At 34.7% G+C, this 24,418-nt stretch overlaps 1 protein-coding gene across 4 annotated transcripts in view; it reads left to right on the plus strand.

Moving 5' to 3' along the window:
• Positions 1–1,950: 1,950 nt before the first annotated feature.
• The window catches only part of LOC112127962 (discoidin domain-containing receptor 2-like), a 177,018-nt gene continuing 154,550 nt past the window's right edge, over positions 1,951–24,418 (plus strand). For 2 of the 4 annotated variants that reach the window (XM_024229601.1, XM_024229602.1), the window contains exon 1: positions 1,951–2,051. In XM_024229601.1, coding sequence (XP_024085369.1) covers positions 1,972–2,051 — 80 coding nt within the window. In that variant the 5' untranslated portion in view covers positions 1,951–1,971. The remainder of the gene's footprint in view (positions 2,052–24,418) is intronic. The other 2 variants (XM_024229598.1, XM_024229599.1) reach the window with 1 other exon arrangement.

The raw sequence follows: 24,418 nt of genomic DNA on the forward strand, positions 1-24,418 counted from the left end.
AGCGAGCCGCCTCCGCGAGGCCCATCCCGGACGCAGTTTTACTGTGACGAAAAGCTCGTTAAGTGGAGTAGAGATGCGACCGTCTGTGAAATAGAATAAAGAGAGAAAAGAATAAAGCATAGCTTCCGTCTATAAACGAAAATGTTATTAGCAGCGCAAGCCATGAAGCTGCAAGGAGCCAGATATGGCTTAAGAGCGGCACTGAAGGCACAGACGGTTTAACTCCACGGAATTTAGAGGTTTGAAGGCAGATAGTTTTTGACAGAGGTCTTACTAAAAAGACAAGAATCTTCTAACAGCATAAGGGATTTGATTACACCATAGAGAAGCTATCCTCTTCACGACCTCTTTTGGTCTATAGTGGATCTTCATTTTTTTATCTAGAACTCCTCGTTAAGCTTAAGGCATTTTACCCCCAAATCTTTTACAAAGGGTCCCGTGTGTATCCATCAGGCCCTGGTTTTCCTCTCCCAGGATTAGGACTCAAAGCCTATAGGCTTTCACAGCAATAAAGGACCTGTTCCGCTGATCTCCTTCTTCTTGGCAAAGCACAGGCTTGTTTCTGCCACTCCGAATGTCCAGTTAGGCCAACTATTTTTCTAGTCCTAGCATGTCCTAGATTTAGTAGTTCTGCCGTTGGTTCCTGCAGTGGCCACTTGATAATCCTTTTCGCATTCCTATTGAGCAGAGGACTTAATATTAATCCATTTTCTAATGGAACCACGTTTTTGGAAGTTTTTTCTGCCATAAAAGGGTTCATAGCCAATAAGTACTCATTGAACTTTCTATGGCCAATTTATCGGCCTCTTTGATGCCCCTCTGCCCTGTATGCCCTGGCACCCAGACTAGTGTACTTTTGATATTTTCCACAATGTCTGACATTGCTCTAATGCACTCCCAAACTAGGACTTTACTGGGCTTTACTGTCGATGCTGCAGTTGCCTTCAGTTCCGCCTGACTGTCCGAGTAGATGCTATTCTTCTATTGACAATCCCCAGCCTTTTTATCACCCTGACACCGTGATCAATAGCTAAGTTTCCGCTTGAAAAACGGTGGCGTATTGTCTAAAGCTTTATGAAGTCTAGTTCTCGGTTTATTTCCTTAAATGCCAGCTCCTGACCCATATTCACCCATATGCACCCATCTGTAAACCAGATATGGTCGGCATTAACTGTGATCCCTTTCTCACAGTCTGCTCTAATGGTATTTTATTTTGAAAATTTTTCTCAAAACTGAATTTACGGGCCATGGCATCTGTAGTTATCCCCGAAGTTCTGACTAGCTGAAGCTCCCCTCGATGCTTGAGGTGCTCCATGTTATGTGAGTATGCTATTGAAGCATGTCCCTGCATTAGCCTCTGAATTGTGGCTCTAGCTTCTTCCTGGATAAAGATGTGTAATGGTGGTAGCCTCAGAAAGACTTCCAGGGCAGCCGTGCGGAATTTTGTGTTGAGAGTAAATGTGTTTATTAGCGTGAATGTGTGATGAAGTACACAATAACATTTGACTAGCAACTTTCAACTAATTCATTGAAATACTTCTATAGCTCGAAGTTCATATACGTACGTCAAACGTTTGTAAGTCCGGCGGATTTATTCTGCAGAAAAGTTGTAGTTCATTTTAAAAAATATTCAACAAGATGGTATTTTTTAGTAATAAAAACAATACACCCTTAAAATTTCAAAGTTATGTACTGTACCCATTATAATCCTAAGAATAATACAATTTTTACTCTTCGTAAAACAATAAAAGGCATTAACGGTTTGTGTTTTTATACCTTATTATTAGAGAAAATGGGTTTTATCACTTCGACATGGACAACCTGTTCAATCTAAGATTTCCAATTTTTGTCTTTTGGACATTCTAAATTTCTCTACAAATATTGACTAAAAACTCATTTTTTTATTTTCTGTCAGCATTTTTATTATTATTTTTTTCTTTTTGTTTAGGTACTTGCGAAGGAGCCCTCGGTATGGAGTCGGGAGCAATCCCGGACAATGCTGTCACCGCCAGTTCCTCCTACGTGCCCAACGTAGGACCGAAAAACGGAAGGTAATAAATTATAATTTTCCATAAACGTGCCTGGTAAAAAAATTTAACCATCCTTAACAAAATATTAAAAAGTTAGTACACAATTTAATATTGTAGAGTAGGTTGTTTGATTATTTTTTAAACGAAATGACATTTCATTGTTTTAAAAACATAACATAATAAAACGAACAATTGTAGAGATTAGTGACCGTTAATCGATAGTTATTCAGATATCGTGAGATGCGGTCGGGAGTGATGTAGGTTTCAGAAAAACATTTTCTTTATCGTGCCAACGTTTCGATCTTTTATTGAGATCATCTTCAGGGCCTGGGATTTACAAACAATGTTTACATTTAACAAATACATTTAGGATGTGGAAAAGTGAATTTATACAATGCAAAATATATTTTATATTCAAACAAAGTATTNATGTAAACAATGTTTGTAAATCCCAGGCCCTGAAGATGATCTCAATAAAAGATCGAAACGTTGGCACGATAAAGAAAATGTTTTTCTGAAACCTACATCACTCCCGACCGCATCTCACGATATCTGAATAAAAAACGAACAATAAAAACACAGTAAGCAAACTTAGAATTTATACAAAACTAAAGCGAAATTTTTACCATTTAATAAATTAGATGTAGTCATATCAATAATATAATAGAATATCAACTTGAAGAGGAGCCAGGACACGGCTCGAAAATCAGTCTAGGGTTTGCCAGCTAGAGTTTCTGGGTTCGAATCCAGGCAGAGCAAATGGATTTTTACTTGATTATTGAAAAATATAGTGTAAATTGATTTATCCTCTTATCTGCGAAACAAAACGGGTAGTTTGACCTTAAAGACTTATGTAAGACAGACATAATATATATAAATATATATACTTCCTTACTTATACAATATTAGTAATTAATTAAAGTTTTAAGTTGAGATAAAAAGGTCAGTGTCACCAGCGGGATTCGAACCAACGACCTTCGGCTTGATAGGCCACTTGAGCTATCGTGACTTCGATCCCCTCGGGCACTAACCTCCCACCTCAACCCCACCTTTTGAATTTTCAATGAATGAGATGGGAAGTTAGTGCCCGTGGGGATCGAAGACACGATAGCTCAAGTGGTAGAATAGCGGCGTATCAAGCGGAAGGTCGTGGGTTCGAATCCCGCTCGTGACACAGACTTTTTTATCTCAACCTTAATTAATCAAATCCTTAATTGAATGTTATTAATTGGTCAAGCGGATCACGAAAAATAGGGAATATTAGTAATATTGTATGGTGTTTAGTGACCGTTAATTAATGATTATTTGGAGATCGTGAGATGCTGCCTGATGTGACGTGGTTTTGAAATACATTTTCTTTATCGTGCCAACGTTTCGATCTTTGAGAACATCTTCAGGGACTGAGACCTACAAACATTGTTTAAATTATACAAATAAATGTAAGATATGAAAAAAAGGAATTTATACAATGATAGAAATTTTTTTGTCGTCGAGAATCCAATCCGATTACACGACATTTGAAAAATGGCAAAAAGGAGGGAAAACTCACAAGGTGGGGTTGAGATGGGAAGTTGATGTCCGAGTGGCTCAAGTGATAGAGCAGCGGCGTATCTAGCCTAAGATCGTGGGTTCGAATCCTGCTCGTGACACTGACTTTTTTATCCCAACTAAAAACCTTAATTAATAAATACTATTTTTTGCATTGTATAAATTCACTTTTTACCAAATCCTACATGTATTTGTTAAATTTAAACAATCTTTTTAAATCCCAGGCCCTGAAGATGATCTCAATAAAGATGGAAACGTTCGGACGATCAAGAAAATGTTTTTCTAAAACCTACGTCACACCAGACCGCAATTCATGATCTCAAATAATCATTAGTAATATTTAATACATTTTAATTATTTTAATTGTATAGTTAGTTTTTATGACCACAAGGAAACATTTAAATTGCTTTTTTTTCATTTTTTGGCAGCATATTATATGTTAAGGTAATAAATGAATATTTTTATATGAAAACTGTAAACATTTTAAAATAAGTACGATTTTCGTAGTCGACGTGTAAATTTTGGCCATCGATTAGACATCAGCTGCAGGCGAGTTGACACAATGCTTCTATTGCACGTAGAATTCAATGCTGTCAGGTCCGTGTTAATTTATGCTTACCAAAATATTACATATGATCGAGTTAAATTATACAAGGATGTACATGACGCCGGCTAGCGTGAAATATCAAATTACTTTTATTATGTGATTAACATGTAATGTACATTTTAACACCTGTCATAGACGATTTTAGCATTAATTTTTCTGTAAACTTACTAAGGATTATAAACGAAAAAACAAACGATAAATGTAAATAAGGAACATTTTAATTTTTTAACATCTGTTGGGGGCGTCGGTGGCCGCAATGGTTTAGGCGTTGACACGGCGCTCATCACTGTAAGGTAAAGGTCCCGGGTTCGAAACCAGCGGCCCTGCATTCGAACCCGACAAACTTACAAATGGGCTTTTTTTCAAAAACACCGGCACCCCGAGGGTTGAGTAACCTCTGCTGTTGCGAACCCTCGTTAAAAAACCTCTGCTCAAGAAATTTAAAAAAGTTCTTCTTTTTCCGATCTACGATATACTAAGCTTAAAACTTTTTCAATACAGTAGAAATTCTCCATAATTAAAATGATCCTAAAAAACAACAAACCTTCTCAACCTTCAGATCAGTCCCTTCTGACAAAATCCTTGAAAAACTCCTTGGAAAACTATTGATGTAAATAGCTGCAACTGCTAATACCTACATGACCAATAGTTTGGTTTAAAATCATGTTAATCCACTTTATAGCCGGTCCATCGCGCTGTACACCATATGACATCCTCAGTAGAGCGGGAAACATTCGGGTGTCTTCATGTGAATCAAGAGTTTGGTTATGGCAGCCTAGTTTGCTGTGAGAGATCCGGTACAGGCGCATCGCAGGAATCTCTAGATTTATGGGAAAGGAAATATTTTCGAAAGATATTCTCTGAAAATGGAATTTAGGTGATGAAATACGTACAAATTATTGTCATAAGTTACACATGTAAAAATTAATTTTATTCGAACCCGATATTCATACAAATGGGCTTGTTTTCAAAAACATCGGCATCATGAGGGTTGATATGACCCTTGCTGTTTTTAATATATACATAAAATAACTTTAAAATATTGGTATTCGCTTGAAATTATTTATTGGCAAATTTTACTATGTAAACAACAAAACAAAAATCTTTCTATATTACCATTTTTAACCATTTTTTTTTTCTCTTACCGTTATTTCCTTCTTGGGTATCCTCTTTCATCCTGTCCTGATGAATGCCATCCCATTAGTCTAGCTTTGTAGAATTTATCGGCGCTTTTTCGAAATTCCGGTTAAGAGATTTCAACCTTAAACTTAAAAAAGAGGGTGGCGGGCTATAAACGAAGCCTGTAAACGACCTAAAGGACGTGGTTGAGCCCTGCCACCCGCCCATCCAGTACTTAAGAGAATTAGAGCCACAGCATGCTATAAGGGCATGGCAGTTTTTAATGTTTTCGATTTTGCTAACTAAAAGCTCAGAAAATCAAAATTAAAAGGAAGTAACCGTGAAGTTTTACAAATGGTCTTGTTTAAAAAATTCATTTTGTCAAAAATATTGTACATTTTTACAAATTGAAATGAAAACTGCTTGAGTGTCCTAATCTAATTACTGACACTCCGTTTTTCGTCAGACAGGCCCAGTAAAAAGTAGCATCTTTAGAACGAAAATGAAAAAAACAAAGTCGAAGATCATTAAAACATCTTTAATTAATTTATAAAACTTTAATTTTAATAAACAATAAAAATCCCTTTGCTAGAACAGACAGGAAAACTACATTTGGTGGGTACTTACCCTGGCTAATTACTAGAAATACTTTGATTGAATATAAAATCTGTTAAATTCACTAGTTTCGTGGTCCGCTTGACCAATTAGTATCTTTCAATTAATTAAGGTTTTTTTTTAAATGGCAAAAAGAAGAGAAAATTCAAAAGGTGGGATTGGGATGGGAAGTTAGTGTCCGAGTGGATCGAGGTCACGATAGCTCAAGTGATAGAGCAGCGGCGTATCTAGCCGAAGATCGTGGGTTCGAATCCTGCTCGTGACACTGACTTTTTTATCTCAACTAAAAACTTAATAATTAAAAACTATTTTTTGCATTGTATAAATTCACTTTTTTCCATATCCTACATATATTTGTTAAATTTAAACAATGTTTGTAAATTTCATGCCCTGAAGATGATCTCAATAAAGATCGAAACGTTGGCATGATAAAGAAAATGTTATTCTGAAACCAACATTGCACCAGACCGCATCTCACGATTTCCGGAAATCTTCTAATTACTGATGTTAGACACTACAATTTTAGTGAACAACATTACATTCAACTTCAATCATGATTTGGCCAACACAATTTTTTTTTAAATACTACTCTTTTTCAAAACGATCTACGGTTTTCTCCACGATTGGGAACGCTACGGTTTAATATTAATGATGGCCTAATCAAAATTGGTTTGCATTAAGATCTTAACGACGTAGATTTATTTATTAATTCTTCATATAATGTATTTTTCTGATTTCCAGGCGGTCTGGACCCTTCCCTAGGTCCACCCATACAGTCTGAATTTTAAACTAAAATTTAATTTATATAGTTTGAAATATTATGAATTATTGTTATTAGATTGAGATGAAGCTCATTTAATTGTATTATCTAACATTTTAGTTAAAAGCTGGATCGAAAAATAATTATAAGCCTCATAAAATAAAATTGGAACAATACAAAGAACATGAAGCATACAAAATAAACGAAAAATGAAAAATAAAAGAAACGAGTACTAGTAATGTGATTAAATGTCTACTTTTGTTTTTTGTTACTGATTTTTACATATATAAAATAATTACAATGGTAAAAATGCTGTAAGAGCAAAATTGACATGAAAAACATGTCAAGAGAACTCACTCAGTGGTGAGCGTCCTACAGAAGAAAGAAATAAGTCTTAATTTTTCCATGTCACTTTATGACTGGTCAGAATAAAAAATGACTTCATGGCATTACGTGACTATCTGGGATGGTATTGGAATTTAGCTGACGCCAAGTTTGACCGATTTTAATGGATTTGTTTTCTTCAGGAACGAAGAATTTATATATTAAGGGATCAATGTAGGATGAGGTTTGAAACATAAAAGAACGGATACCAATTTTTCTTATGACTTTTGTTTGAAATCTTTGGATACGTTGGGAATTGGAATGATTGGTTCACCTCCAGTGTAAGTCAAAATTAAGTTTGGGTGGTGTGAAGTAGTGGTTTGTAACAGCTGTTTACTTCGTTTCCTTTTGAGGTTTGTGTGCGGATTCAAAGTTAGTCACTTGTCCAGGTAAAGTCAAGTACCTTACGGTTTGACAGGTGGTAGTATTAATGTGGAGTTGATGTATTGACTCTTCATCTCGTTTAATTTAATTCTCTACTGTTTGCCCAAACGTGGAGGCAATCCAAGTTTTTGAAGGTTTCTGTATGCTAAGCCCGGATGGAAAGGATTTGAGAATTAGGTATTAGGTACTTCAGCCTTCTGCTTACACAAGAGGCCTGGGTGTTACGGAGTGGAGTGTGAAAGGCTTGAGTAATGTCAAGCTACACAGCCGGACAAAACTGCTTCTGAACAAAGTGGAAACTAAGTCCACAACGTGATCAATTGATGGATTGTGGAGTACTGGGACCTAATTCCCAACTGATGACCCGGAATATATTTTTGGTATTCAATGGTATAGAATATGTGTTTTAGTAGTTTTTCGAAAATTTTACATATTACTGGAACGAAACTGATGGAGTGTTAGTAAAAAAAGTAATATAGTATTATTTTCGTTCCTTTAAGTTGATACAAGTGGCAAATTCCACGGTATTCCATACATATTGGAAAAATTACTTCTTTTGAATGTGAATTCTATCTAACAAAGAACTTCGTAATAAAGTGGGCATTTTCTACGAAGTAATTTTGTATCACTACGGTTTGACGTCAAAGAAAGTCTTGCTAATATGACTTTGTAAGTCAACGAGATGTTTCGTTGAAATATAAGAGAAATCAACTCAAGTGTACGAAAGAGACTTTTATTCCCAACTCCATGATTATGTTGTTTTATTCAGCATTTGCCCTTTACTAACGCGTTGACTCATTATTTTTATGAATCTTCGACATTTCTTAATTTAAAAAATATGTAAATTTGCCATTATAGTACACGAAGGATAGATTTTAAGAAAAATCTGACGTTGGCACACAATATGACAGATATGTGTAGAAGGCGAGATGAAATGGAGAGCACATAGGTATAAAAAAGAGCGTCCGGTTCCTGGGATAGAAAAGCGTAGAGATGGCTTGGGCAGTAAGGTATGGCTGGGTCGAGAACTTGGTATGAAAATTTTGAAAGCAGAAGGTATACTTTGTCAACTGAAACATCGAGATTAGGGACGCAGAAAGGAAATTGGGCATTTCTGTGAAGCGCCCGTTGACAACGCACCTGCACAATACTATTTATACCATGTGTTCTAAAGAAGAAAACATAGTATCAACCTTGAAATTATCTGAGCTGTTGAATGTTCAGGACACCTTTTAATTGATGAAAGAAATTGTTTTATGGAAATTTTGGACGGGTTAAAAGAGTTTTATTAGGAGTCTTTTAAGGATTTTATACATGCATGAATAAAGGTAGAAGGTTTTTGGGGGTTGGAGGTTTGTGAAGGTATTTGCAAGAGCTGAACTTTAACCGAAAATTCATCTACTTTAAGTCATGACGTTCTTTGGAGAATAGGTATTGGTAAGAATCAGACGGCGCAGGACAACTTACCTCGACATCTTTTTATAAAAATTCCAACTCCCACATGAGATTCCAAAGAGTATAAATGAAGTCACGAATAATTCACATAAAAAAGTTGTCGAATCAAAAAGCAAGAGGCGATGTAAAACGAGCGAGAGCACGATGGTCACTTTATCGAATAATATATGTGAGAAATTATAAGTTTTAAGAGCCAAATTATTCTATAATAAATAAAAAATCCGGAATTAATAGAAAAATCGTTCGTTTTTTTATATTTAACTTTTAATTTTAAATGAAATTAATTTTTTATGATTTTTAAGAAAGTATTTTCTATTTAAACAATTTCGAATTGGGGGACCGCGGTAGCCGAGTGGTTAGCATGAGAGATTCTCACGGCGCGGTCGTGGGTTCGATTCCCACCGACGCCTCTGGCCCTTTTTTCACAATAACCCCCCCCCCCAAATTTGAACACACATTTATGAATTGTCACATGGCTATACGCAAAAAAAAATATATATTCATAATCTTAATAATTTATAATAATATATTTTTTATAATAATATATTCATAATCATAATAATTCAATAAAAATATATTCATGATCTTTGTGTTAACCCTGTTACCTCTGTTAGGTCGTGTTAGATCGATAAAAATGATGACGTAGACCTGTAAGAATCGGTCAGTTAACATTACCCGATCTAACAGGCCAGGGCCAATGTTAGATGGTCGAAAATGTAGTCACATTGCTAGCCGTCCGGGCGTAGGTAACCAACATGGCAGCCATGAAACAGCTGTTTTTTGTTTACACGTATTTTTATTCTTAAATAAACGTTAATCAAATCAGGCCAATACATTTATTTTGTTAATTTCTCACCGGTCCTTATACTCTCATTCATAATAGATACATCCCCTATCCTAGAAAGTTGTAGGCTGTTAGAGGTTAGGATACAAGTTAGGCACGTCGGTATGAATTGAAGCGTGCCATTTGTTATTAATTTTCCAGCTCATGGATAGCATTTTGAATGAAAGAGTTGATTAATTTTTCTTTTTTACTAACTACTGGCATTTTACAATTTAGCACAAAACAAAACCATAACAAACAACAAGCGTTCAAGGACTGTTGTAGCTTTATTTTTGGTTCACCAGTCGCCACACGCAGCATCGCGGAAAAATTAACATTTATCATGCTAAAAAAAAGAAGTTGGCGTTCACGATCTTACCGGAAATTTCTCTATTCGAGTTAACACGTGTTATCATCTAACAAACATCGTGAATACCCCCACTATCTTCAACTTGTAAGCCTGGGAGAAACCTACAGAAGGCCGGCCTCCTTGTCCAAATTTAAAAGGGCATAAACTAGAGAAATATGTCTAAAATAGAGAATAGTAATCCGCTCAGATTGGACTGGGAATGAATAAGAAGTATAAACAAGATGAGAGCATGAATGTTCCCTTGTAAGACGCCTACTTTTATCGACTTTTTTACACCTAAATTCCAATTAATTTTCAAAAGAAAAATTCAACCTATGAAAGCGCGATAATTTTATTGCAAGTTTAAAAAAATCATTTATCTTTCAATCGTGTCAATTTGAATGCATGAAAATGACAGCATAATCCAAAACTGCGACAGGCAAGGTTTAATAACATAGGTATATTTCATAAAGATGCTTTGTTTTTTGTTTGTTGTTTGGCCGGTGATGTAAATGTCTGTTAATTTTTTTTTTTTCAAGAACAAATATTTTTTTAAACAACTTCCTATTAATCATGTTACTTTATTATTAAGAACGATCATAAATCATGATTTTTGACAGGAAGTTAAAAAGGAAAAAACCGCTTTATTCGCCCCAACCCTGCCTGAGGAAGTTAATTAGACGGTAACGTTCCGCGAGGTGGCTCCCGCAAGTTAGGGCAAGTCATCAACGGAGGCAGAATCCGTGACGACGGGGGTGGGAAAGTGGCGGCGGCCGGCGGACGTGTGACAACCACCTCCCTCGTTGACCGGGGGATGCGGTTCCAGGGTGCCGGGGGTTGGGGCTCGGCCGGCCGATACATCAAGACGATCCTGGCACCGGCCCCCTGGGACCCTCTCGAGTAACCTTTGGAAACTTTCGATCCCACACGCTCCATACATTCGCAATTCCGCCCGGCCCACCGGTGTAAACAAAAGTTAACTCTGGACGGTAAATTTCAAAGTTAATTGCTAAAACGGCCTCCCTTCGGACATTCCCTTGAATATAAAATAATGACGCTTTTAAAAAGTTGGTTTATTAAATATACATCTATTTCAGAAACGACAATATTTTCATAACGTCACATTTCTTAAAATGTGAAAAAACTATTTACAAACTTTAATTGTGTTGAAATTAATTAAACCAACATTTAACGTCATAAGAAATTTACCATAATAATCCAAACTTTGGGCAAAATTAAAAGCCTAAGAACAAATTTTAAGTGATAGATTTAGCGCCTAATTTTCTACTCGGGAATACTCTAGATCACGGTATTGATGAAAAAGGAAAGTCAATGGTTACTGCCAAGGTAAAAACCTATTTTAAGGTCATCATCATAGTAAAACAATCTTAAATTTGTCTAATCACAAGGGGACAACCAGGTTGTTTGTCCCGAATATGGACCAAATATTTTTTGGTGACTCTACACTCCAAAATATCAAACACGAATCCGACACTTCTTGTGAATAGAACCTTGTTTAGCCAAAAAAATGAATGTTGAAGTTTTTCGTATTTTAAGATTTTTATTCCACCTTTCTCCTTATTCAAATCAGCTATGTGAATATATCTTTGGGCCGCATTTTTTTACAAAGATTTTAATAAAAATACAGTAAAATCTATCAATGTTTATCAATAACCAAAAAATTTGTAAAAGCCAAATATTTTTCAATTAAACTACGTCATATTTTTTCATGAAACCAGTACGAAATTACGTTTTCTGCCTATAGAGATTTCTAAATATAAATTTATGTTTGAATTCAAATGTATCGATTTTTTTAAACCTAAAATGTTTCCGATTGTGAGGAAGTCGTACTCAGAATATCTGGTTTTATAATAATTGAAAACCGACTAAAAATATTTTAACGTTTTTTACGTACTATTTTAAAAAAGAAACGCAGCTTTTGACCGACACCATAAAAATATATAAAATATTTCTATCAGCAATTTGTTTCCTAGGTAATAAGAAAAATTATTTTAAAGTTTGTACTAGGAATGTCAATCACGCAGAAAGTCAAAATTAACTATGTGAATATATCATTTTCCAATATTTTTTAATGTAAATCGCAATAAAATGATAGTAAAAGCTATCAAAGATTACCAATAACCAAAGAATTTCTAAAAACCAAATATTTTTCAAGTAAACTTGGTCATAAAAATTTTTTCGTGAAACTAAAATGAAATTTAGTTTACCTCTAGTGACTCCTAAATATATATATTTTTTAAATTGACAATTATTGATTTTTTTACCCCCAAAATTTTTTCGATTTTTGAAAAGACAGAGGAATATCTGATTGAAACGACTATTATACAAAACCGTCAAAAAGGATTTGAACGTCAAACAACATTTGAAAGAAAGAACCTGTAACTTTTTAACGACGTATTTACCATAAAAATATGTAAAACAATTATTATTTGTCAGAAATAAATCTCTTTTTTTTAATGGAAATAATCACCCGATTTTAATATTTGTAACATTTTAATGTTTATAAAATACACTTTACAATTTTTTGAAAACGAATTATCACTTATGAAAATCGATTTTCTAGTATTGAGAAAAACGAAAATTTTTGGAAACCTATGTTTCATAAAAATATATAAAAAATTTGTATCAGAAAATAAATAAAATAAAAAAATATTTTCGTCAGAAATTAACCTCGTTTTTTAACGGAAATAATAATCCGATTTTAATGTCTGATACAGTTATAAAAGCTCTTGACAATTTATTTAAATACAATTATCAAGTATAAAAATCGGTCTCCTAGAAAAATGATGTTAGAACTTGCCCTGAGAATGTCAGTCACACAGAAGGTCGTCAAAATATCAGTCAAAAAATTAATTTAAATCGATTTCCGAGAAACATGGTATTTAAGAGTTAATAAGTTAAGCGTTAACTCTAGAATCACTACAATGAAGTAAAATCCAAATTTTGACCATTTTCTAACCTAATTTGATCACCCAATGTTTATTAAAATATGCCGAAAAGCAATATTTTGTTGATTTATATTGTTAAATCATACCAAATTGGAATATTCTGCGTCATACCTACACACAATATTAATAATCTGATCTAAATTAGGTTCCATAGATACTTTTATAAAATCCTAGACATTTAGGACCGAAATCCTTCATGACCGTCAACACTAAAATAACTTTATACAAGTCTTCACTACTGCCACTTTAGACATACGGAGTGGGGTTCTGCAAGCCATCTAAGCATCTAATCCGCTCAATCAAAAGTTTTCAGAGATATCGTTTAACCTCCCTTCTAAGACACTAACCTCACTATCACCACGAATTCCTTTTATAAACGAACTGATCCATTTCCGATTCGAAATGTTTCACCGTAACCTTTCGATTCATCCTAACCCTACGGATCGAACCCTGTCATGCCCACTCACATCGCCTTAATCGACAGCGGCCTCCAAACCAACTTGTACCTTAAGCCCTCACATTTTGGGCCAGATGGTTTCTTTTAGCTTGTGTCTTCGGATGCAGCGGTGGCATTAGCGTTAGTTCTCTGACCGTGTGAAAAAGCGGTTTGTGATCACATTTATGAAATCTACTTCTAACTAAGTGTAATAAAATAATTAAAAAAAAAAAAAAAAAAAAAAAAAACGGGCCAACAGTTTGGCATGACACAGACGTTGCACGGTTTAGCCTATCCTACGTCCGATATCGTTCTCGAAATATCTGATTGAAACACCTATACTTCAAAAATGACTAAAAGGATTTTAACGCCAAGTCTACCATTTGACAGAAGAAAAAAACACCTTTTTAATTATAAAAGATTTTTATAAGAAATTGCATAAAGCAAGAAAATATTTTTGCCAGAATTTAACCTCGGTTTTAAATAGAAATACCATATATAATTGTTGATGCAATTTTAAAATGCACAACCATACCTCGGCAATTTCTTTAAAATAAAATATCAACCATGAAAATTTGTTTCCTTACTATTAATAAAAAATGATGTTAGAACTTGTACTAGGAATATTAAAATTATCAGTCAAAAAAGTCATTTACATCGATTTTCGCGAAAGTCGGTATTTAACGGGGTTTTGTAACGCTTGAATCACGACAATAACGTCAAATCCAAGTTTTGACTATTTTCTGATCTAGTTTGCTTACAGAATGATTATTACAATTTGCAAAAAATGGTATTTTTTTAATCTTGATAAGTCATATTCAATAGAATATTCGTCATGGAATATTTTTGTTTTTATCTTAACCAACAATGAAATTAATACACCTAACATGATATATTTTAAGCTCTAAAAAACGATTTATGAACATTTCGTTGCGAATAAAATTAGATTTTGAAAAAAGCTTCAATTCTGTGAATTAAACGCCCTGCTACCAGTTTTTGTCACGCTCTCTCCGCCTGTTTCCTCCCAGCGGAGCTGGAATCAGAGAGTAGACAGATCATGTGATTAAAGGTTTGTGATCACGTTTATAAAATATACTTCTAACTAACGTAAATAAAATAATTTAAAAATAAAATTGAAAATAAATAAAACGGGTCAACAGTTCGGCACGACACAGACGTTGTACGGGTTTAGCCTATCCTATGTCCTTACGTAAAATTCATAAATCTCTAATAATTATTGAATAAACACTTCTTTCCCATTAATATTATTTTATTTTCTGTTTCCAAATCGTTAAAAAAATTATTTTTAAAACCCCCTTTAATATGTGTATGTATGTATATGTATTTATATTAATTCCCTTAATTTCAAAAACAAACATGGTAGGGGACATAATTTTATTTATTTGAAATTACTCGCAGTTGTTTTCTTTTTTTATTTGTTGTGTGTATGTTTGACACCTCACCAAGTGTACTCTTCAGCTAAAAAGCCCCATAAATGAATGCTACTGTGTGATTACTAGTTTGTATAAGCTCAATCTTTGCACGCATGTACATCTGGGTGGAAAGCGGACTCAATGAGGATGTCAAAACCCCTCCCAACCGGAAGGATCTCGGACAAGCGAAGTCAGATGCGCTTGAGCCGTAAAACTGTCCGTAAAATTTAATGAGATTCAGAGAATAAAAATTTTGTAGGCGAGAGAAATCCTTTTAATTTACCTAATGTTGTTTGTTTAATTGTTAGAGGGTTTATCGATATTTAGATTTCAATTATAATTTCTTTGTAGCCGAAGATTATTTTTTTATATTTTCTTTTTCCCGTACTTTTACTCTACTCTCTAAACCCAACTCCGCTGGTAAGAAACCGGCGGAGAAAGGGTAACAAAAACTTGTAGCTTAGCGTTTAATTCGCAGCAATAAAGCATTAATTAGCTTAGTTCTAACTTTAATCTCAATTAAATGATCATGAATTGTTATTTAAATATTAAAAAATATTATTTTTTGTGTATTAATTTCATTGTTGGTTAAGATAAAAGCGAAAATGTTCTATGACCCGGAATATCCTAATTCGATATGATTTAAAACGATAAATAAAAAAATGTTGCTTTCTTGCATATTTTAATAAACATTCTGTAAGCAAGGTTGGTTAGACAATGGTCAAAACTTGAATTTGACCTTATTGTCATGATTCTAACGACATATCGACTCTCACGAAAACCAGTGTAAATTAATTTTTTGACTGATAATTTCCACGACCTGCGTGACTGAAATTCCTCGTGCAAGATCACTAGCATTTTTCTCAATACATAGGAGACCGATTTTCATAGTTAATAATCGGTTTTAAAGAAATCGTCAAGTGCATTTTACAACTGTATCAGACATTAAAATCAGATTATTATTTCCGTTTAAAAAAAAGGAGTATTTTTTTCTGACACAAATATTTTCTTAATTTATGTATTTTCTGATACAAATCTTTCGTATATTTCTATGGAACATAGGTTTTCAAAAATTTGCGTTTCTTTTCTTTCAGATGGTATGGTTGGCAATGAAATCGTTATAGCAGTTTCGTTCAGATATTCCGAGAACGAATTCATAAAAATCGGAAAAATTGTAGAGTTAAAAAATCAATTAATTTTAATTCAAACAAAAATTTATATTTACTGGTCAGAAGGGATTCTAAAACAAAATTTCTTTATAGTTTCACCAATAAAAAGTGTATGTTTGCTGGAAAAATATTTTCTTTTTAGAAATTTTTTGGTTATTTATCAAATTTGATAGCTGTTCCTATATATTTGTTGGAATCTACATCAAAAATTCTGTAAAATGATGTATTCTTAGAGCTGACTAAGCAAGGAAAACGGTGAAATAAAAATATTAACAACCGAAAATTTGAACTTTCAAACCTCGTCGTCTCCTCGTCAGTCACAACATTGCCAATGACTGTAACAACTCTTAGCTTGAGAGGAAGATCTGAATTTGATTTTTCATCGAGTTCAGAGAGTTTTTGTGTTAAGAACAAATAAGAAGTGAATAATAAGTAAAGATGGCGTTTAACACAGGGAAGAGGTTTTATAGTTAATTGTTCTTATGCTTACGCTTAGTAAAAAGCATGCTTATGTGTCTGATATGTAGTGAAAAGTTGTTTAATGAAAAAGGAAATTCATTAATTCGATATGTAGAGAGTGTGTAGAAATGGCACCCGATACGATAATCTTGCTTGAACATCAGGGTTCCCTGGGCGAAACAAATTAGTTTTATTGTATATAATACTGATAGTTTTGTGTACCTAGCTTGTGTTGAGAATGAACGTATTTATTAGCGTGAACGTGTAGTGCAAGTGGGCTTCAATCCTTTCAGGAAAGCAAGCTTCAAATCAAAGATTTGCATTTAAAGTTTATACATGTATATTTATAGTACACCATTTACTACTTGCACGAACTTGAGGTGATTCGAGACGATGGTGGTTCTGCTTCCTACTCTGCATCGACTCCATTAGCGCGGTTACTGGAGTCCATGACCGCTGTTCCGTCGACCTTTCGTAGTTTTGTCGGAGAGGTACGACGAATCGGAGTTTCTCGGCAAAACGTTGGCTGTTGTCATAGATCTGGAGGGTAAGGGAAAGACGGAGGAGGCGTCTAAGACCGGGACATCTCGACCTCCGGACTTAAACACCGCGATCCCGCCATCTGATGCTTCGAATGCAATAAAAAAAGTATGATTATAAGAAGGTGGTAGTGTCAATGGGCTAGGTTGACATAGAAGCTCCCACGTATCAAGAGTACTGTCGATAGGTGGCTCTCGGAGGATCTGACTTGTAGAAAAAGGACCCTTCCTTCTGGGCCAATGTGCGGTTTGATTCTTGGAGGAAATGGGGTTTTTCTGTTGCATTTAGTTAAAGTTGTGTATACCTAGCTTGTGTTCAGTATGAATGTATTTATTAGCGTGAATATGCATGGGTGATGTAAGAGGGTCGATGGCGAAATATCGAGTACCCATGGACTCTTACTTAGGTTAAGAAATACCGAATACTCCACAACCCCAATTGAGTGAATGATATTTAATAGAAAAAAAATGCATTTAACATTGAGTGAGAGTGTAAATGAGTCCGGAGTTCGGAAACGATTGCGTTGTTTGCTGAAATGCCCTTGGAGGCTGGACAGATATGAGGTCTGATCCCGGATCCCCAACATCCAAGATAGGTGATTCTCTAGGCCTACCAGCAATTTATTGTAAATTACCAAAGCTCGAATTGCATGTGGTCTGCGAGAAATGATGGTCTCAACTCTGTGTGTACGTGTGTACATACTTGTGAGGTTTTGAGCTTATATATCGGAAATAAATCACCAAAAATATTATATTTACGATAAATTACAGAACTCACACATGAGAATCAACAATTGAAATGTAAAACAGTTAAGAAATTACAATTTTTAGCCCAGTGGCAGTCATATATTAAACAAAATGTTAATGTAGCTACGATCTATATTCAAAAGAAACTCATCATGCTCAATAAAGTAATCTCGTGCACATCAACAATTCTTTCCCTTTTTTCTTTCGTACACATAAATATAAGACGAAAATTAAGGATAGCGTGACCTTTGATCACAATACTACCCCGAACAAATTTCACTTTAAATATTCCCGTTGTGTACTGCTATGTGCATGTCACTTTATCCTTGGAATGAAACTCAATTTTCAAAACCATCAGGAAACCATTTTGCGAAAATAAACGCCGGATATTCTTGAACATCTAGAGAAATCTCACAAAGAAAAAAGGAAAATTTTATTGCAATTTTGAAGAAAGTGTTTTTCTGCTAATATTCAATCTTACTTAAGTTGGTTAGACCTTGATTTTGTACTAGTTCCACGAGTCTAGTCACATTTTTAGAAAAAATGAAAAAAGGTAAAGAATATATAAAAATAATCTATAGACGTGTAATCTTACAAGAGTAATAACTTTTAATTTGCATGACAAGATAAGACCTCTGCAAGCTTACCTATGTGGTTTAACCAAGGTTTCCAATTCCGCAAATATCCGAACAATTCAGACTAATTTCTGCGTCAAACTGTTGGACATGACATCATTAAAACTCGCTGTACAAAAATTCTTTATTCACTGAACATCGAAAAAATCTACGACTACGACAATATCACTTTCAACTTTTCCAAAACGATTGAAGCGAAAGTAGTCACAAGAACTACTCATTGACGAAGATTCAAAAAACTTTTAATCTCTCTTTCGGTACAATTCGACCTGTTGAGTCGATTGGTAAAAGAATTAGACTTGTAAAACACGTAGTTGTCGAGAAAAATAACAAAATCGAAAAAATTTATTGTTTTTTTCGACGTAAAGCAACCTGTTGAGACGATCGGAAAAGGAATTAGGCTCGTAAAACACGTAGTTTTCAAGAAAAACAAAAATATCGAAAAAGTTTATTGTCTTTTTCGATGGAAATCGACCTGTTGAGTCGAGTAGAAAAGGAAACATGCTCGTAAAACACGTAGTTTTTGACAAAAACAAAAAAACAATCAAAAAATTATATTGACTATTTTGACTTAAATCGACCTGTTGAGTCAATTGGAAAAGGAAATATGCTCGTAAAACAGGTAGTTTTCGAGAAAAACAAAAACAATCGTAAAAATTTTATTGTCTTTTTCGACGTAAATCGATCAGTTGAGTCGATTGGAAAAGGAAATATGCTCGTAAAACACGTAGTTTTTGACAAAAACAAAAAAACAGTCGAAAAAATTGTATTGGCTTTTTTGACGTAAATTGACCTGTTGAGTCGATTGGAAAAGGAAATATTCTCGTAAAACACGTAGTATTCGAGAAAAACAAAAATCAATCGAAAAAATTTGACTGTCTTTTTCGACGTAAATCGACCTGTTGAGTCGATTGGAAAAGGAAATATGCTCGTAAAACACGTAGTTTTCGAGAAAAACAAAAAACAATCTAAAAAAATGTATTGTCTTTTTCGACGTAAATCGACTGTTGAGTCGATTGAAAAAGGAAATATGCTCGTAAAACACGTAGTTTTTGACAAAAACAAAAAAACAGTCGAAAAAATTGTATTGACTTTTTTGACGTAAATCGACTGTTGAGTCGATTGGAAAAGGAAATATGCTCGTAAAACACTTAGTTTTCGAGAAAAACTGTGAAGGAGAGTGGGTAACTTTTAATAGTGACAAAAACGACTATTCCGCACATATGAAAATATGTACTTAATACTTAATAAAATATTGGAAATATTTGTAGTCGCAAATATGAAATAAATGTAATAATAAATTTTATAGTACATATAAATTAAATAAAAAAACAAGGCATTTTTTAAATACTATTTTTCTTTTTTTGTTTATAATGATCAAAGTTGTGACGAGATTGAATAGTTTCCGAATCGGGCAGAGAATACAAATTTAATACGCGAATTTCCTCCAATGGATTCCCTCCCGTGTTTCCGAGAGTCAACGGGTAAACTGCATTTGTAGGAAGTGGGAAAAGCCGACATTACGAATCAAACTTTTGCCGCTTTATATTGTTTAGTATTCCCGAGAGTGAATCACTAACAAGGTTGACAAAAACTTCACCATCCACGAAGCCCCCCTCGACCGTCTTCCCACTATCTCACGGAGTCTATGAACAAAATCAAATCCTACTCGGATAGGGCGTCGGTTTATCGGAAGTTGAATTTTTCTCATTGTGGACTAACTTTATTTGAAGTGGGACGATTAAAACTTACATAAAAAGCAGAGGCGTTTTAATCATTTCAGTTTTAAACGAGGGACGATGTTTTAACAACACTCAATATTTCCAGTTTCGAGAAAATAAAGCCATCTGTTGGATGATATTTGTGTTTTGTGATTTTAAACTTTATTAAGCTAATACAGACTACAGTTTTGGTCGTATATTAAGTACAAAATATGACTTGAAACATACAATGAAGACATTGTCTAGCGGAGTTCCGCAATTAATCAGATCATTTAGTAACAATAACATACAATAATTAATCATTAAACAGTAATAGAAACAAGTTTAGGATGGGACATGGTACTAACTTTTCAATCGTCTATGTGATCTTGAAATTGGTTGGTTTTGGGAAATTTCTTGTATCAGTTGGTTGGGGTGCGCCATGATGACGACTGTAGGTGTCCTTCATCACCGTGTTATCGTGTCCAAGGGGATGCCCAAGTCTTTTTGGACAGTTTTTGAACATACCACGGAGTATACGGTTCTTAATGGTTTTCAATTTTTTAATTTGTGAATCAGATGACAATGTTTGTATGATGCAATCTGATGATCATTATGTAAATCAGTCGGTTCTCATAGAGAAGGATGGTTTTTACTGACGAGGAGATGTTCAAGGGGGTGCATTCGATGCCGAGTCCCTGTGCAATTTTTTTAGTAAGTGTTTCCCGTATTAGCTTTTCATTCAGGTTTATCCATAGATATACCGATATTGTAGACGTTACCTGTTTTCCCTGCACGAAAATTGCTTCATTTGACAAGAGGCTATGGTTAGTGAATTGAATTACTTGTGCCTTCGGTGGGTTCACTTTTAGTCAATTCAATCCTTTCAGGAAAGCAAGCTTCAAAGCAAATCTTTAATTGATACAAGTTTTTTCTTCCATTTTGTATTTGCATTTAAAATTTATACATATCTACAGAACACCATTTACTACTTGCACGAGATTAAGGTGGTTCGAGACGATGGTGTGTTCTGCCTTCTTAGTCTGCATCGACTCCATCAGAGCGGTTACTGCAGTCCGTTACAGATGTTTCGTCGACCAGTAGTTTTGTTGGAGAAGTACGACTAATTGGAGCTTCTCGGCAGAACGGTAGCATGTCATAGGTCTAGAGGGTATTGCTGTAAGCGGAACTGGGCGTCTAAGTCCGAAACGTCTTGACCTCCGGATTTATACACCGCGATTCGGTCATCTGAAACGAATTCAATAAAAAAAAACCATGATTATAAGAAGGTGACAGCGTCAATGGGCCAAGTTGACAGAGAAGCTCTTACGTATCAAAAGTACTTGTAGAAGAAGGTTCATCCACACCCGATTAAGAATAGGCCTTTCGAGGTTGACAGACGGACACTTCCTATGGGGCCAATGCGGGTGTTGCTCGATGTGCCCCATCTAATTGAAGGTGAAATTCCTTGGCTCCATACAGAAAGCGTGAAGGAAAGCGGTTTTGAGAAAAGTCTTTGATCACGGCAGCAAGTATTTGAATCCCTTGTTCCGATTCTAAGAGGAAATGGGGTTATTCTATTGAATATAGTAACAATAGTTGGGTTTACCTAGCTGTGTTCAGAGTGAATGTATTTATTAACATGAATATACTTATTATCATGAAACCCCATCGACCATCAATCAGTAGTTGTATAATATGAGTAAAGGGTGATGGAGGAATACCGAGTACAGGTATATCAAATATTCGACCTCTCTAATTGAATATATGGTATGTAAATAAGAGCGAATGTATTTATTAGCGTGAATGTGTAATGTGAGAGGATGTATGGGGTAATATCGAGAACCCCGTCGACCTTTAATTAGGATAGTTGTATAATATACGCAAAGGGTGATGGAGGAATATGGAATACTCCATGACTCTAAATGAACGAATGGTATATAAATAGGGGTGAATGTATATAAAAATAAACGAAAGTCCAAATGGGTTTGGAACTGCATGTTGTTAGCCGGAATTTTTCTAAAGATATTATATTTTGTTTGTGTTAATTAAAACATAAATTGTATTTTGTTTCTATGCATAAAAAGGATTCCGTTGTCGGATATTAATTAAAAATAACATTTACCTGTTGCTTTTGTCAAAAGGTTTATAAACGTTAGATATTTGCACTAGTATGGAAGGATAATATGAAACAGGGATTATTTTGTTCGTAAATTTGAATTATAAAAAATATTAAAATAATGCCCGATCGTCTTTCTGAATTTATGAACCATAATTAGAAAAAATAATTGATATCGTTAAAAATTTCATTAAAATGTTAGACTTAGGCCGCGTGACGGGTAAGAACATTCCATTTTTACGTTTCACTATGCAGATGTTATTCTCAGGAGTTAAAAACTGGGATTAAAATTTTCATTAAACCGCAAGCAGTGCTGTGAGGTGTTATTAGAAAAAAAAAATACTCACCGAAAACGTTTTTTCTAGTTTGTTAACAGAGCTGTTTGAATGGATGAAAATAGGTAGAAATTGATGGTTTTCCGGCTCCAGGAAGTGGCTTATATTAAACATGTAATTATAAGTTCGCCGCACAATAGGGGAAGCGACCCTACAAAGCATCCCCTTACAAGCCCACTTTTTCAGAGGAACATGCCGAAAGATTATCGCCGCTTTTTTTTAATATAGGAAGTTTCTTGCACTCCCTACCTGACGCAGTTCATGCTCAAATGTTCGATATTAAAGAGAAAAAAACAGTTTTCATGCCGTCTTCCTTTTATTTCCGAGTGCTCCTTCTCCAATTTTACCTCCTGCGTTGTTGGAAGTTATTGAATTTCTTTTACCCCTTTAATTGCACACTCAGCAATAACAAGAAGGTTCCTTGAATAAATCTTTCTTCAATTTATTGCCTCAGCACTCAGGCTTGTTCAAACCAGATATTGTTCTGAAGTCACATACAGATCCCTTTGAAACATTTCCAGCTGAGAAAATATTTTGCCAAATCGCGTTCTTATAACTAACTAAATTTGGAGAAACCGTAACAAGTTTTATTTGTACATTCCATCTACAGAAAGGAATAATTGGGTTTTGGACTGTTTATGGACATTGGGTCAAAGTTCATGTATGACTATCATATTTACAGTCCTTTTTATACGTTTATTTGAAATTTAAAAACTTTAAATTGAAGTTAAAAAGGGATAGTTGGCCGAAAAAAGCGATAACATACCGAAAAACGGACATATGTTCTGTTATGAAATATTTGGATTTAAGTTTTAATTTAAGAGAGCCTTTAAAGTGTGCCTGCTTAGAAACATAAATCACCAAAGCCGACATTATAAATTTTTTGTTATAAACAATATTATTTTACATACGTTAAAATCGAAAGAACTGGAGAACTTGTTCAAGCCATACAAAGGTTCGACCTTAAATGGACTCTGGGCTCATATTAACATGTTTAGAACCAGTAGCATCAGTTGGTGGTGGGTGTTTCTTTGTGAGTTGGTGAGCACATGTCCAGGTATTGAGTTATTTATTCGATCCCTCTATACTCGCCCATTTAGACCCAAATCTACCCAAAACCCGCAAGTATAGCCGGTTCCAATAAGCAGGACGGTTCAATCAGTAGCATCGCCATTTTGGAAAGATTTTGCACAAAAAGTACACCATTGATTCTCTCTTAGATCAGAATCATGGACTTGACGGATGTTTTTGAAGCTGGGAAATTTTAAGTGGTCATTGTTTTGGTTGATGCTAGGTGTTGGCTTGAGAGTCGGTGAACTAACCCCCGGCTAGGGTCACTTATTGGGTCCGTTTTCACTTGCTGTTTGCTGAAGTACTCAAATGCGTTTCGGCATTACGTTCAGCATGTGTCATGGTCTTTAAAAAAAATTTAAAACAGGGGTTTGCGATCTTTATGAGATATAGCCGGGGCTATATACTGCTTCTAGCATCAAGCTCGCGTGCCAAACTCGACCAAAATTTGGCTTACGCCGAGAAATACCCCAGAACGATACCACCACAACTCAAGACATGAGGAATAACATACTGTTGGAAATGATTATACAGAAATCGTGAGATGTAGTTTGGTGTGATGTAAATGTAGGTTTCAGAAAGACATTTTCTTTATCGTGCCAACGTTTCGATCTTTATTGATATCATCTTCAGGGCTCAAAGTGTTTGTTTTCTGCGTAAGTGTTACGTGATCTCAATAAAGATCAAAACGTTGGCACGATAAAGAAAATATTTTTCTAAAACCTACATCAC

This window comes from Cimex lectularius, unplaced genomic scaffold (assembly GCF_000648675.2).
Source record: "Cimex lectularius strain Harlan isolate CLEC.00 unplaced genomic scaffold, Clec_2.1 scaffold356, whole genome shotgun sequence".
NCBI lineage: Eukaryota > Metazoa > Arthropoda > Insecta > Hemiptera > Cimicidae > Cimex > Cimex lectularius.